This window comes from Podarcis vaucheri (genome assembly GCF_965113315.1).
Source record: "Podarcis vaucheri genome assembly, chromosome: 14".
Taxonomy (NCBI): Eukaryota; Metazoa; Chordata; class Lepidosauria; order Squamata; family Lacertidae; genus Podarcis; species Podarcis vaucheri.
In genome coordinates, this window is record NC_138752.1 from 54,419,526 (window position 1) to 54,436,035 (window position 16,510).

Here is a 16,510-nt window from a genome sequence, read left to right on the forward strand (position 1 = left end):
CATATTTTCTCAGTTTCAAGCAAATCTCTGTTGCTGTTCATTGAGATGGGCTCCTCCTATGTCAGTGGCTGCAGCTATCAGTCATGTCTGCACACGCAAACCCACATCGTCCAGTATGCTGCTTGCTTGGCACTCTGTGCCTCTGCAGAGAAGCAGAATTCAGCCAGAAAACAAGAGCAGCACCAGGCTGGCTCAAAATCTAGCCTCGTGGGAATAGGCCATGGTGCACTGCGTAGCACACGGACTGCACCCACCAGTTAAGAGCACCTGAAGGGCCATTTCTGCAAAATAGACAGAAGACACTGCACACGAAGCTGCCCTTTTGAGTTATTGGGACTTCTGCCAAGAACCCCCAATCCCTCTTCCAACAGTTTGCTTCCTCAGGCAGCTGTTGCCACCTCAAAAGCTCAGCTTGGCATGCACCCTTGGCCAAGACCCCTTGCAAGAGACCTTGCGGCCTGAAACAAGGCCCCTGCAAGGATCTCCATCCCAAGCTCCCCTTCCCACTCAATACACTGCTGAACCAGGCAGCAGCGGACAGAGCCTTGTTTCTTCAAATACCGCCTGCCTTGTTGCACCGCCAGCCAATCGCGTAATTAAGAATCCACCTCTTACCTTCCGGCATCGAGGGTTGGGGCAGCTGAAGCGCTTCACATCCTTGTCCAGCAGAGCTGGGAAGCTGCAGAAGGGACACCTGTGGGCCAAGGAAGAGCGGAGTTGAGGGTTTTGTACTAACTTCTCACTGAATAGTCCTCAAAGGTCTGCTGCCAGTCTCCCTCACTCTCCTGATCTTCTGTTTCCTTTCCGGCAGAACTTCAAAGGAGATTAGACCACACACACACCTTTTACCGTAAGGCAGACATGGGATCAACCTGGTTTTCCACAGGGCTGCCAGCAGGGAGCCAGGACTGTGTGTGCACGTGATCCTAAGCTAGCATCTGCTGCTGGTGAGTAATGTGTGAATTGGCCAAAGGGGGCTGGGAACCTCAGAATGCCCCAGGAGGCTCAGACCAAAGGAGCTAGACTCACCTGACTAACTCATCTGCACAGGCAGCAGCCACCTCCTCCTCCGCTTTCCGCTCGTAGTATTTACACAGGATGTTTTCAGGAAGGACTTTCTCCAGTTCACTGGTTGGAAATGAGCACGTACAACTCCCTTCCATGCAGCTGAGCTCCGACTACACACCGGAGAAAGACAGAGAAAGGCTAAGATTACAGCAAGTTCAGCAATGTTTAATTGTCATGTCAGTTTAACTGTCAGCACCATTCCAACATGCAGAGCTGTTTTGCAACATTTAGGATATAGAACTGGAACAGGCGGTTTATTGTAATCATTTTCTTATGGGAGGCTGCACATGCATCACGGTGGAATTTTCTGCTAAGCCACAACAAAATGTTTTCATCCTCCAAGCATCACCATCGGCCGGAGGATGTCACCCAGCCAGGACTGTCCAACTCACACCAACACAAGACACCTGACCAAAAAAAGAGTAGCAGCAGTTGAAACAGCCCACAATGAACGATGCCATGTGGACAGAGCTGAAAACCAGGAGTGGGGTGAGACAAGAGTAAACTGGCAGTTTATGACATGAAGGAAGACAAAATCAGAAGGCCTGAAAATCTCAAGCGTTTCATGCAACCATGTGATCTCTTTCCTTACCTTGCCAGAGCCAAAGACTGCTTCCTGAGCATACTTGATTAGGCACTCCTTGCAAAACAAATGTCCGTCTGCGCACTGAGTCAGCTCCTCAAACGCAAAGTCCCCGTAGCAACAGCAACACACGATCATCTGGCCATTCTGCAAGTCAATTCCTCAAGGTTAATTGCCACTTCCAAGCCGTCAATGATGGCGTCCTGCACATGAAGGCCACTTTTCCATAATATGATCCTGCATGGAAAACCCTGCAGGCCAGGCAAATGGCTTGGGTCTTGATGTGAAGAAGGGAGGGAAGCCACGCAAGCGGGCCCTCCTCCCGGCTGCACTGCTCACTCGCCCCCTGCATGGAAGGGCATCACAGAAAAGCACTTTGCGCTTGGTGGTATGAGAAACATACCAATGGCTTCAAACCAATAGCTCAGACAGATGCTTCTAGGAGAAAGCCGCACACTGGCTTTATACATGAGGTATGAAATTTGATCGGATCAAGGAGCTCTGTGCAGCAAAACAACCTCACAGCTGACTGACGTAAGAACAGCTTGCTGGGTCAGATCAGTGGCTTATACAGTCCAGTATCCTGTTCTCACAGTGTAAAACTCAAGCAGTCAGATTCAGCAGATTTCCTCCACTGAAAATCAAATTGCAGCACATAGCACTATCATTACACAGAAAGCCGACTGACATGTATTCCAGATGCCAAACATCAGTTTCACACCGGCATCTGCACCACCTGAGGGCCCCACACTCTTAAGACAGCCTTCCTCAACCTGGCACCTTCCATATGTGTTGAACTAAAGTTTCCATGTGATCTAAAAGATATGGAGAGCATCTCACTGGGGAAAGCCCCTCAAAGGCATATCTGATTGCATAAGCGGCTTCCATTAGCATGTGCCCACTCAGCTGCCTTGATCGGTGGGAGCGGCACTTCTACAGGGGCCACGTAATCCCCATTCTGCCTTTGTAAGAAGTCAATCACTTAAGAGTGGCAGTGCCTACACTTCAGAACTCCCTGACTATTGAGATCAAGCAGGCCCCTTCCCCACATTCCTTTGGGCGCCTAATAAAAACATTCTTTTTAGACAAGCCTACCCGGATGCTTAGAAAGTTGAGGCAATTTTATTCTGTTTTAGCGATTTAACTTTTGTTTGTTTTAAAATAGAGTTGCAATTTTTTCCTTCATCTTACTGTTTCGTATTTGCAAACCGCTTTGAGGTTGTTGCTTTTTTTTTGGGGGGGGTTGCAATCAAGCCGTGAATAAATTCTATGAAATAAAACAAATAAATAGGGCTAAAATTAACAGTACAAGTTTGGCATGACATTTCTCTCTGTGTCTGTGTGTGTAACAGAGCTACTTACTTTTTGATACTGCTCCTCGTTTACCTGCAGGGCGAGCAGAAAATCTGCATGCTGGCAAGAGAAAAAGGCAACACACTCAGGGCTATGAACACAGAACCTCCAGAATGGATGAGCCGCTTACCATTTTCTAATGCAATGGGACTACCACCACTACTGAACCTTCTCACTGGGAAATCCCTGATAAAGTTTCAGAGGACTCTCGGGGCTACTCTCCGTTTTCAAGCAATGTGATGAGACTATTAAGGATGGCTCCGTGTCAGACACAGCCAAGGTAATTCCCAGGTGTATTCTCATGAGCATTTAAAGAGGGCTGTCCACATCTGGTGGCTTTTGTGTTAGGTGACCCTCCTGGCACCCGCGGAGCACATTTAGCAAGCTTGCTTGCTAGATGAAGCATGGGGCCACCACAACATGTTCTTTGTTAGATTTACAAAGCTGTCTGCCAATAAACTCCTCCTGGGCAGCTTACAACAAAATATTTAAGAAGCAACTCAATAATTTTAAAATTAAGACAACAAGGAGAAGCTTCTTTGCATACAGGCAGCATAAAATAGTTTTGTAGCTTGGATTCCAAAAAGCTTGAGTGAACAGGAAGGTATTCCCCTGGCACTGGAAAGCTCCTAAAGAATCTCCTCTGGGGAGGATGTACCTTAGCTGAGGTGCCACTACCAAAAAGGCCCTCTCTCCATGGCAGCCACCCACCCATCTTGGTAGAGGCACCTGGAGCAGGGCCTCTGAAGAGGATCTTAATGTTCAGGGAGGCATATGCAAAAGGTGGAGATATTTCAGGCAGCCCAAACTATTGAGGGCTTTGTAGGTTAAATCCACCACTTTAAAAAATTGGGCCCAGCTCCAGTTGGAAGCACAACCAGGGCGTAACTCAAAAGCCCAGTCCAGTAAACTTGCAGCTCTGTTTAAAAACCTACTACAGTGTCCAGGGTTAGTTTTAAAGGCAGCCCCTACATACAACACATTGCAGCAGTCTAAGTGGGAAATTGCCAGAGCGTGGTTAACTGTGGCTGTACTATTTCCATACAAGTAAGGCGGCAGCAGATGTTATTAACAGAAACTGATAAAAGATGCTTTAAATCAGGCACCCCCAAATTTGGCCCTCCAGATGTTTTGGGACTACAACTCCCATCATCCCTAGCTAACAGGACCAGTGGTCAGGGATGATGAGAATTGTAGTCCCAAATCATCTGGAGGACTGAGTTTGGGGATGCCGGCTTTAAATTACAGAAGCTATATAGCTTTGAATGAAAATGTTGGACCTGAAGGCACTTACCATACTTCAAACCTAATCCTTCACGGGGAGAGCAGCCCTCTCCAGGACAGACTGAATACCATTCACCCATGTGGATGAACAGCCCACCCACAGCCCACCCTCTGTCTTGTCTGGACTGAGCCCCACCCAGGCCATCGCCATGCCCAAATCCCCAGGCTAAATATTAGTGGTTGGTGTCCAAGAAGGAAGAACTCGCCTTAGCATTGTTTCTCAAACCTGGGTCCCCAGCTTTTGTCAGACTACAACTCCCATCATCCCTAGCTAGCAGGACCAGTGGTCTGGGATTACAGGAGTTGTAGTCTAACAAACAGCTGGGGGTCCAAATTTGAGAAACACTGTTTGGTGTCTTGGCCACCAAAAGAGCCCCGAGTCCCTTGCACGGGACACACTGCTCACCTCTGCCATTTCCTTGATCTTCTGCTCGTAGAACTCCTGCTCCAGCTGCACGGCTGGCAGGAGAGCGCAGGGGTCGTAGCTCCTGTAGTGCCTCCTCTTGTTCTCCAAGAAGAACATGCGCTTCTCTATTTTCATGTCGCCTGAAGCGCCATTGGGAAAACCGAACAAAGAAACAAATGGCCCTCAATGAGGAGTAAACAGGAGAGCAAGGGGCCCACCCACGAAAACAGGGCCCTCTGCAATGCACCATCCCCTTATAAACCAACCTTCATCTGTTTCTTATCCTATCCCCTCCGACTAAACTCCAGCAGGGCGTGGGAAATGGTCATGGCCTGACAACATAGGGTTGCAACGTGCTGCTGACGTTACCAGAATTCACAGTTGCCCAGGAATCTGCCTCTTCCAACAACTGTGCCCCAGCTCCATAAAAATATTTTTTGGTAAAAAAAAAAAAAATACAACACCCCAACAACTTTGCCTCAGCCAATGAAGATGCAACTGTGGCTCATCCCAACCCCCTTCCCTCCCTGTGACTGCGGGAAATGGGGCTGCCCCAGGCAGAGGAGCAAAGGCACAGGATCACAGAGAGGAGCAGGAGGAGAGGCACCATGGAAGCAGCATCCCACTCCTGCCATTACCACGTCACAATCCAGCCACCCTCAAGATGAACGGCTGCAGTTAAGAGGTTTCCATGACACCAATGGAGCCATGAAGTAGGCTGCCAGCCATGTTCTTTTCAGGCAGTTGATTGGTGTGATCACTGAACCCAATAATGTGAAAAGCAGAGGAATTAAGCTCCTGGGGGCTGAATTCTGCAACCCACTCAGGGGAAGTTCACGGGGATGGGGCACACTTTGCCTTTTCTGACTTGCAAGGAATTTCAGAAGCACCTTTTCAGGGAAAGGACCTGTCCCTGAATTCTGGGTGCACCAGCACCTCCCAATCCGTGTGCAGCTTAAAGTCTGCCTCCAGGCACAATTCACAGAGCACAGCCTACCTGAAGGACTGCTGTCCTCTGAATGGAGGCAATCATCAGAGACTGTGGGCAGATATCATGTACCAGAGGCCCTCATCACTGGAATGTCAGTGGCTGGCTACCAGGGACAGGGCCTTCTCTGTTGTGGCACCCAGACTGTGGAATGCTCTCCCAAGCACGTGTACCTGGCACTATCTCTAAAGCATCGGGTAAGGACTATTTTACATACTAAAGCTTTCGCTGAGATGACAGCTTCTGGGTGCTCTACTGCTGCTGCTGTTTGTATGTCTTTCTTTAAGTCTTGTCTATTCATATGCCTTTTTTATTGTTTCACAGTGAATACAACGCAGAAAACAAAAATCCCCCAACAATCATATCTGCAATGATGAATCCCTCCCTCCCTAACTTCCCCAACAACATGATCATCTGCACAAAGAAAAATGATTTAATCATCTGAAAGTTCTTTTCAACATTGCGCCTGGCAGGCAAAGGCCACGTTCCTTTGTTATAGCAAATGAAATAAACCCAACCAAATTACATAAGTGTGCTCATTACGTCTGCAGTGAGGTTTTCCCTTTTGTGAGATGGCTTGAGCATCAGCCGAGGCGGAGGGGTAAAGGCCGCCCCTTTGCGAAAGAACAGAGACACATTCCTGGCACTCAGTGTTCCTGTTTCATGGGAGCTGGGGGGCTGCAGAAAGGGGCAGGGGGCTGACAGGCCTGCCAAGACGGGAGGCTCCCTGGAGCAAGAAGAGGCGGCAGCAGCAGCAAGGAGAAATAGTAGTCAAATGAAGCGCCAACCTGAACACAGTAGACAGAGCTGCCTCCTGGTCTCCTGCTCCTCCCTCCCTCCTTCCCACTTGTTGTCCCCAGAGTGGGTGTGCATCAGCACATCCCGATCCCTCTCCCAGCCATCTTGGTGCTGCTGCTCATTTCTTCCCACACACCTTTACTTTTGACACACAGTGATTGCAGCAAGAAGCACTTTGAATGGAGCCTGGTAGGCCGCTGAGAGCCAGCACAGACAGCAGCTACCAACCTTGCTCAAATTTGAAGTCTATGTAGGAATACTGGTTCATTTCTTTCCTCCTTTTCCGCTTCCCGCTGGTTTCAGGAGACAGTTCTTGCCATTTTTTGATGGCATCCGAAAAGGCCTGAAGGAAAAGGCAGCGAGTCAAGATGGATACACAAATATGCAGGGAGAATGATGGTGGTGGTGGTGGCGGTTGTTACTAGTAATAATGATGCCTTGGTGCCTCAGCGGGCTTGACTTCTTATACGCTCAGGCTGTACATCTCCCTTCCAACACTGAGTCAAGTAAATTGTTGTCGCAGTTTGGGGTGGGGGGAAAGAGAGAGAAGAAACGAAGGGAAGGAACCTTTCGTGTGATTGCATAGTGTCCCTTGAGCTCATGCAGCGCCCACTTGATGTCCTGGCTACTCAACATTTTGAAGTCGGCCATGAGGAGATCAGCCGCTTGGATAAAGCAGCGCTGATCAAGTGGTTCAAGTTTGGAGAAGTCAAAGTAGTCCACTTTAGGCACCTAAGAAAAAAGAAAAAGGGAAACAGGGAGGGAGGCAAGGGGAAAGAGTCAGAGCACACTCGTCTGGCCTTGGAAGTTTACCGTGATTATTACTCAAGCTTCACTCCACTTTTCCTCCAGGAAGCTCAAGATTCTCCCCCACCCACATTTATTCTCAAAACAACCTGGCAACAGAGGTGAGGTTAAAAGGTAGTGAACTGGGCATTTTCTATTCTTGACCTATAAGCCCTTCAGAGCCAAGGCTGACAGTGGATGAGTATGCCAATAATCTGCACTTGCTACCTTCCAATGAAATGATCTCAGAGAAAGGGAATTGTGGTCTAGAAAAGGCAACTTGAGAGGAAGAAGTAGAAAGCTCTTGAGCCATAAGACTCCTGCCCCTGTAACCTATCCTCATAATATATATCCAGATAAGCTTCAACAGGCTAGAAGGGAAGATTCATTATACTGGCCCAAATGCAGGGACTGGAAGATATATGTCCAGGTTAGAGGCCCCAAACTCCTACCCTGCCAGCAATCTGGTTCTGGGACAGAGGAGCAAGAGCAGCAGTTGCAGACCTTAGAACACTCCCAAGGTGGCTTTGGAAGGGATGGTGTACAGAACGATTCCTGCCACTCCCCAGAGGAGGGAGAGATGTGTGGGGCTGGTAGGGGACTCCCTACTGAGGGGGACAGAGGCAGGAGTGAGGAGGTAACAGGATGTCACGGGAGGTGTGCTGTCTTCCAGGTGCAAAGATTCACGATGTGACAAAGAAGTTGCCAAGCCTTATAAAGCCCACTGACCACAGTGCCCTCCTTCTGATTCACGTGGGTACACATGATACGGCCACACACAGCCTTCGACATATAGAAAGGGACTATGAGACTCTGGGCAGGAAGCTGAAGAGGCTTGGGGCACAGGTGTTTTTCTCATCCCTCCTTCCTGTTGAAAGCCGTGGCTCAGAAGAGAGAGGAAAGAATTGGAAGTACAGCACAGGCTGCGCAGGTGGTGCTGTCAGGAAGGGTTAGGCTTCTTGGACCATGGTCTCCACTCCCTTGAGGAAGGACTTCTGGCAAGAGATGGGTTGCGCCTCACAGCAGCTGGCAAGAATGTGTGTGCTAAGAGTTCAACCTTTTAACCTCTGCCCCTTCCGTGAAGTCCCTTGAGCCCTGCCTAAGGTACATCAAATAGCCTCCTTGCAGGGACTTCATAATTTCTGATTAACCTCACAACTTGCCACTTACCTTTGTCTCATCTGGGCTGGAGAGGAGGCTGCTATTTGGATTTAAAACCACTCTGCCTTCCTTCTTTGGATAATCTGGATTTTCCAGAAGAAAATTACAAAGTCTGCAAAAGCAAGAGAAGACCGTTGCTTGGCCAGGGCTGTCAACTGACTTGACTCCGCTTTTCCCAACACACTCGTGCTTCCTTCCCCAGCCTGACACCCTCAAGATGCTTTGGGCTACAGCTGCCACCATTCCTGGCTGTACTGGCTCAGGGGGTTGGTGGGAGTTGGAATCCAACAACATCTAGATGGCACCAGGATGGGGAAAGCTGGCCCGGGGGCTTGGCAGGCGGATATAGCCCTCCCCACCCGCCCTCAGAACAGCAGCAGCAGCAGCAAATGAAAGAAAGAGAGAGAGAGCCATAATGGTTGCTCCAGATCGTGACCAGTTAATGAGAGCAGGGCACACCCACAAGTTTTTGGGTATCGCTACTAACTGGTTTGTAAGTGTGCCGCAAAAGCTTCCATACTTACATGTTTAAGTCACAGCAGTTTTTATTCTGTATTAGATCCTCAATGTACTCTCTGGTTGCATCTGGGAACCTTGCTTCCTGGATTTGGGGTGGGGGTGAGACAAAACACACACATTTTGGTTGATAAGCAGTTCAAGGAAAGCTTCACCTTTATGGTGACAAGAGCTGGAAAGAATATTTCCATGCAAACAGAGTGGCGGTTTTAGACTGAAATGTTCCCACTGTGTTACCTATACACCAGCAAAGGACACTCAGTTGTGGGAATATGCCAAGAAAGCAGCATTACTGTAAAAATGTAATTTATCAGAAACCTTTAGACTAGATGCAATGAAATGCTAAACAGATTATTATTATTATTAATTAAATTTGTATACCGCCCTTCACCCAAAGATCACACAGGGTGGTTCACAACATAAAAGAACAAAATGAAAACATAAAATACATGATAAAACAAAAGCAAAACAAACCTATAACCCTCCTCCCACAGATGTATTTAAAAAGCCATAGAACGTTAATCGGCCAAATGCCTCATTGAAGAGAAACCTTTTTGCCTGGCACCTAAAAATATGCCATAAATGTTGTGCATGAAGATACAAATTTTAATTGATCCATTAGTTTAATGCATTACAGGCCCAATTAGGCAGCTACGTCATCGATTAGCCAAAAAAGAAGAAAGTACCAATCAACCAGAACCAGGAAGCAGCACCAGTTTCACTTCACAAAACTGATGTTTTTAAGTAAAAAAAAAGTGTGTCGCAAGGAAGCATCCTTCTTAAGGAGTCACTTTAGCAGTGCCCGCCCTCTGGTGCTGGGTTCATTCCCAACACCTCCCAGAGATCAGAGATGCTCTCCAACAACATCTGGAGGGGCCACAGACCCCCAACTCCTGGCCTACACTCTGGCAAAATGTGTTGCAACGCACAAGAGTTATTAATCCAGACTTTTAAATTTTTTTATTAATTGGTGTGCCTGCCCATGGGAGACCCCACTCTACCACTGTGTGAGGCTATGATTCTGTAAGCCAGAGGGCGCAAAACCCTCTGCGCCACAAACAAGGATCTTGTGGCAAAAACTCAAAGGATTCGCTGAAGGAAGGAAGCTTGAACACTGCCCAATTGAGGCAAGATTTATACAAGATGTGGCCCACAAGGGCTTTCCATGTGCACCTGGTCACGCGCATTTGCTCACATCTGTTGCCCATCAGCTCAGCGCACCAATCCCTGGCACACAATCAAGGCCAGCACATGGAAAGCTGACATGGCAAGAGCTTTCCACATGAAAGATGAAGAAGTGGAATCAGTTATGATACATTGGGCTAAAGATATAGGACACAATATACCAATAGATGCTTGGGGGAGACTATGGAAAGAAGGAATAAATTTTACTGCCTGCAGTGCTTTAAAAGAAAATATAATGAAAATGATGTACAGATGGTATATAACACTGGTAAAAACAAATGTTGGAAATGTAAAAAAAAAAGGAGAGCACATTTTATCATATGTGGTGGGAATGTAAAAAAGTAAAAGATTTCTGGGAAATGGTTTATAATGAGATTTTAAAAATGTTGAAATATACATTCCAAAAAAACAGAAGCGCTTTTACTTGGAATGGTAGGTACAAAAATTCATAAGAATGATAAAAAATTGTTTTTATATGTGACCACTGCATCAAGAATACTATTAGCCCAAGGATGGATGCAGGAGGAAATGCCAACAAAAGAAGAGGGGCAAATGAAAGTGATAGACCAGGCTGAGCTGGCGAGATTAACAGGGAAAATTCAAAACCAGCAGGACCAGATTTTCCTAAAGGGCTAGAAAAAATTATGTCGTATTTGAAAGACAATTGCAACTATTTAACATTGCTTGTAGGGTTACAAGAAGTTTTGTAGAAAGATTTTACAAATTATTGTGAAAAGGATTAAGTTTAATTGATGTAAGATTTGATTTATAACAATAAGTATAGTAAAAAGAAATGCAAAATCAGAAAAGGATTTAGAAAAGCATTAGAAGGGGTTGAGGGAAGTCAAAGGCTGTGACAGCCAAAGATCTGTCATATTTTTTCTTTTTCTTTTTTTGGCATTGTTATGATGGAAAATATGTGTAAAAACCAATAAAAAAGAGCTTTCCACATGATATGCATCCCATTCAGTGAAGCCAAATGAAAGGGGAGGAAATGAGTGTGCTGTCATTACCTCTTCTTGATGAGTGCCACACTTATGAAGGATACCCCAACAACGACACTCACCGTTTCCCTGATGAGAAGAGCAAAGAGGTCTTTGTCGAGCTGAGGAGCAGTGCCTTGCTTGGGAACGTCGCTGGAACCAGGAGCGGGGGGGCCTCGGGCTGGCGAGGAGGGGCCCGCCTGCTCATTGACCGTTGCCTGCTGCCCACCTCCCTCTTCTTCCGGTGGGTGAGCCAGCTGGGGGGAGGCGGGGCCGGGGATCCCGTCCTGCGGTGGCTCCGGCCTGGGAAAGGCAGGCCCAGGGATCTCCTCCTGGTACGCCCTGGGCAGCGGGCCCAGGTCCATGTCCCTCTGCCCTTGCTGGGGAGAAATGAGGTTGACCACGGGGCCTGCGTCCTTCTCAGCGGGCTGGAAATACGGGTGGTCCAGCCGCATGTTCTCCTGGATGCACCGGACAGTCCCTCCGAGCGGCGGCGCTAGCCTCGGTTGCAACTCTCGCTCCCTCTGCTCCTGCCCTTCCTCATCAGCCGGCAAGACCTCCTCCAAGTTGATGACCTTCTCGCCGCCGGGTCTCGCCTCTCTCGTCCGAGCCACGCTGGGACCAGGCTCCGGAACAGCCCCATCGCCGTCCCCCCTCGGCCCAACGGGCTCCGGGGTTTCTGGCAGTTCCAAGACCTCGTTCTCGCTTTCCTGCCGTCCCAGCGCCACGCCAGCGGCCTTCGTGCAGTTCCGCCAAGCGCCAGGCGGCCTCGGGGAAGGAGGGGTCCTCGCCTTCTGTCCATCGTGGGGCCCTGGCAACACCTCGCCCTTGGATCCTCCTTCCCCCGACTTGCTCGCACTCTGCCAGGGAGCCGCTGGTCTGATCACATTGGAGCGCAGAAGCTTCTTCGCTCCTGTCTTTAAAAGGATATTAAGCCGTAGTTAGGCTAGCCGTTTCTTTGGAAGGCTGCTTCAGGTTGCAAGTACAGTGGTACCTTGGTTTACAAACTTAATCCGTTCCGGAAGTCTGTTCTTAAGCTGAGGCACGCTTTCCCTAATGAGGCCTCCTGCCGGCGGTGCCCTTCCACCGTTCGACTTCTGTTCTTAGACCGAGGTAAAGTTCACAAACCAGAACATTACTTCCGGTTTTGTGGAGTTTGTAAACCGAATCGTTCGTAAACAGGGATGTTCTTAAACCGAGGTACCACTGTATATAGCAGCGATGGCCAAACGTGGCCCTCCAGCTTTTTTGGGACTACAATTCCCATCATCCCTGACCACTGGTCCTGTTAGCTAGGGATGGTGGGAGTTGTAGTCCCAAAACAGCTGGAGGGCCAAGTGTGGCCCTCACTGCTATACAGGATTTAGAGTAAGCATTTCCTGGTTTTGCTCCTGCTAAGGTGGGCTCACATTGAAAGAAAATTAACAAGCAGGATTTTAAGAAGTGGATTTTCTCCCTTTCAGGGAGGATTTGGCAGCTGGTGTTAAGGGGTATTTAAAAGCATGTTTTGCTGTTCAAAAAATGTTGTGTTTCCTCAAGGTAGTAGCAGAATGGAACCGCTACCTGAAATAGCTGAAAGAGTCTAGGATGAGCTGTCAGGAGGCAGCCCACCATTCTCACATGCCCTGTAAAGCTCACTTGGGCAAAGTTTTGGAAGCCAAGTGAGAACAACTCCAGAATATGAGACGGGGGCTCAATTTGTGTCTTACAGCGGGGAGGATTCATGCATTTGTTACAGTGAGAGACAAGCTAACTAAATCAATGCCAGATTTAAAAAGTTTTCAAATAATAAAGAATATATAATGTCACTATCGCGGGTGGCGCTGTGGGTAAAACCTCAGCGCCTAGGACTTGCCGATCGCATGGTCGGCGGTTCAAATCCCCGCGGCGGGGTGCACTCCCGTTGCTCGGTCCCAGCTCCTGCCCACCTAGCAGTTCGAAAGCACCCCCGGGTGCAAGTAGATAAATAGGGACCGCTTACTAGCGGGAAGGTAAACGGTGTTTCCGTGCGCTGCGCTGGTGCTGGCTCGCCAGATGCAGCTTGTCACGCTGGCCACGTGACCCGGAAGTGTCTTCTGACAGCGCTGGCCCCCGGCCTCTTGAGTGAGATGAGCGCACAACCCTAGAGTCTGTCAAGACTGGCCCGTACGGGCAGCGGTACCTTTACCTTTACCTTTAATGTCACTATCCGTTTTAAACATACATCTGGGATGGGGAGACCATACTGGTTGTATACTAAGCCTAACACAAATTTCAATTTTTGCCATACTGGAGGATGGCCAGGGCCAAAGAGTTACCTCCATCAGTATGACTACATCGTCGTCTTCCTCATCCTCCCACTGCCGGCGAACAGGAATGTCCAGCATCACAGGCAATTCTTCATCCGAGGAGTCGGATATGGTGATAAGTCCCTCGTCTCTGTGGTTTATTCTATCTGAAAGAAGGAAGGAGAGAAAGAAGAGACAACTTACCTATCAGCTGAAGGTTCACAACAGAACACTAATAACAGTCATACTTGGTTCTCAAATTAAACCGTTCCGGGAGTCTGTTTGACTCCCAAAATGGTTCTAAAACCAAGGCACGGCTTCCAATTGGCTGCAGGAACTTCCTGCAGCCAATCAGAAGCCACGGAAGCTGCATCGGATGTTTGGCTTCCAAAAATCGTACACAAACGGAAGAGGAGCACCGGAAATAGCTTGTGTGCATGCGCAAGCATTATTTCTGGTGCACATCCAGGTCGGAGGAGGCCCGTGCAGATGCGCACAAGCTATTTCCAGTGCTCCTCTGACCCGGAAGTGTGCCGGAAATAGCGTGTGCGCATGCGTATGGGCACGAGCTCCCCCGCCCTCCGGCCCGCCGCGCGATCGGCGCTGAAGACACCGGCCCGAGGCGCGGTAAATTGCTGACCCCTGCACCAGCCTCATATGATGCACCTGGAAGAATCAGGAATGTTTTCCTTACCTTTCCCTCGGTGGCTCCGGAAACTGTTCAAGTCAATCACTTCTTCGTTTCCACCTCCCTCTGCCATGTTAGAAAGCTAAGAGCTCCAGAGCATGGCACTCACTCTGCCAACAGCACCTGCAAAGGACAAGGTGAGCAGTTGGTTCACACCTCTGGTTTTACCACGTGGTAGAGGTTGCTCCAGACAGAGTTTACACAAGGTTCATTTTCTTATTAATCTGAGCAGCTGGGTTTTAATTGAGAGGTAGGCAACTGCTGGGAGAAATCCAGGAAATCCTTGTACAAATATGCAGAAATCCCATCTGCAGTTGCTAATCCATCCACAAACAGGACTTCCATTTACTTGAAGATCCACCAGGCAAGCACAGAATCTATTACTGGCTACAGAATTTGCCCACCTTTGGCAGGGGTAAGCTATGGAAGGCTGGCTGCCAAGTAAGCATGTGCAGGACTAGGCTGTAAATTGCAGCTCTGGCTGTAAATTAGAAACAAATTTCTAGTCCTCATGCTGCAAAAACACAAACTGAAAGCCCATCTTATAATCACATTTGCAAACCTAGGAGAGCTGCCTGCTGCCAGCCTCCCACACACAGGCATACCAGGAAAGCAAAGGATGATTATCTCCTGTTTTCCACCTGGCAGCGGCCAAGTTAGAAAAGCTCAGGGTTAGAGTTGCTCTCAAGCGACAAAAGTGCTAATTCAGGGTCCAAAATCAAATTATGATCGATTGTCACAAAATTTCCAGAAAAAAACATTTGGCCAGACTGCATGTTTCAACCCCTTAACCAAAGACCACCCAAAAAGCATCATACATGCTTCACAGAAGGAGGGAGGTCTCCTATAGAAATGTTGATTCTGGCTTCTCTCCTGTCTGCCAAGGTACCTGATAATGCTTTACTGATTGCATTACCTGGGCAGTCTGGCCACTGAGATGGTAAATACTTTATCCTGGATCCAGGTCACAAGCCCACCCCCTATTCATACCCAAATATGCCCCTAAGACAGGATTTGTAAGTAACTGCTGGGAAAGTAAAAAAATTCCTTCCAGTAGCACCTTAAAGACCAACTAAGTTAGTTCTTGGTATGAGCTTTCGTGTGCATGCACACTTCTTCAGATACACTGAAACAGAAGTTGCCAGACCCAGTGTATCTGAAGAAGTCTGCACGCAGACGAAAGCTCATACCAAGAACTAACTTAGTTGGTCTTTAAGGTGCTACTGGAAGGAATTTTTTTATTTTGACTATGGCAGACCAACACGGCTACCTATCTGTTGCTGGGAAAGGTTTCTCCAAGATATCTCCTTCTGTAGAAGAAATATTCAGAATAATTAAAAGAGCCAAGATGGCTTTTTGGGGACTGTTCCGTGTGCTAAAATAATGTGTATTTTTCTCAGATAATATTTCCTAAATTTTGAAGGATGAAGGATAGGTTTTCTGTGGAGTGTGTGTCTGCTATGTGTGTGTACCCTAAAATTTTAAAACAGGAGCATCTGAAGGACCATCCTTTTATAAAGTTTAGAAAATTGGATGCTTGGTGTTATAATAATGATATGCAAACTGCTTTCTGAGCTCCACCTGAGCAGCGGAATATAAATACTATAAAAAATGAACAAAATAGCTGTTCTTCGTTTAAAAAGTGTATTTGATCAATAAGTTAGAACTAAATATCACAGTCCAACAACAGTCCCCTGTGCTAATGTGACTGCGCTTTCCTGTTCTAGATACAGTGGTACATCCGGTTACGAATTTAATTCATTCTGGAGGTCCGTTCTCAACCCTAAACCACTCGTAACACGAAGCGCGCTTTCGCTAATGGCACCTCCCGCTGCCGCCACATGACTTCCGCTCACATCCCAGGGCAAAGAGCGCAACCAGGAGCATCTACTTCCAGGTTAGCGGACCTCGTAACCCGCAACATTCGCAAGGGCGATGGTAGGTAACACGACGTTCCACTGTACTGCTGCGCATTCTCCTTATGCCAGAGACAACAATGCAAACTCCTGTTTTCTGGCACACCCTACAGTTAGGCAGGGGTCGGTAACCTAAGGACCATGGGCCACAAGCAGCCCACGGGGGTTGTTTAACCGGCCCATAGACCCCCACCACCCGCTTGGAGACCTCCTTCGCCTGCTCAGATCCCGTGCGCCACACTAAACCAGCACAGAGCAGAGCAGGGACTGCCTTCCATGACGCTGGAAGCTCCTGCAGCCAGTGGGAAGCTGCACACGTCTCCTCTGCACTGGAAGGAGCACCAGAAATAGCATTTGCGCATGCATGTGTGCATGGGCACTCCAGCCCACCGCAGCGTCTGCAAGACCATGAACCAGCCCAAGCCACAAAAACTTTGCCAACCCCTGGGCTAGAGGTGGGATGGCAATCTGCCATGGATGCTTTAGCTGAGATTTGTGCATTGCAGGGGGGTTGGACTAGATGACCCT

At 48.3% G+C, this 16,510-nt stretch overlaps 1 protein-coding gene across 1 annotated transcript in view; it reads right to left on the minus strand.

The window, feature by feature from the left end:
- Positions 1 to 16,510, minus strand: part of RNF216 (ring finger protein 216) — a 77,304-nt gene that overhangs the window by 52,119 nt on the left and 8,675 nt on the right. The window contains exons 2-13 of the mRNA XM_082199680.1: positions 14,073 to 14,189; positions 13,409 to 13,545; positions 11,195 to 12,028; positions 8,952 to 9,028; positions 8,437 to 8,539; positions 7,048 to 7,212; positions 6,709 to 6,823; positions 4,695 to 4,834; positions 3,014 to 3,064; positions 1,661 to 1,798; positions 1,030 to 1,178; positions 616 to 694 (exon numbers count right to left, since the gene is read on the minus strand). Coding sequence (XP_082055806.1) covers positions 616 to 694; positions 1,030 to 1,178; positions 1,661 to 1,798; positions 3,014 to 3,064; positions 4,695 to 4,834; positions 6,709 to 6,823; positions 7,048 to 7,212; positions 8,437 to 8,539; positions 8,952 to 9,028; positions 11,195 to 12,028; positions 13,409 to 13,545; positions 14,073 to 14,139 — 2,055 coding nt within the window. The 5' untranslated portion in view covers positions 14,140 to 14,189. The remainder of the gene's footprint in view (positions 1 to 615; positions 695 to 1,029; positions 1,179 to 1,660; positions 1,799 to 3,013; positions 3,065 to 4,694; positions 4,835 to 6,708; positions 6,824 to 7,047; positions 7,213 to 8,436; positions 8,540 to 8,951; positions 9,029 to 11,194; positions 12,029 to 13,408; positions 13,546 to 14,072; positions 14,190 to 16,510) is intronic.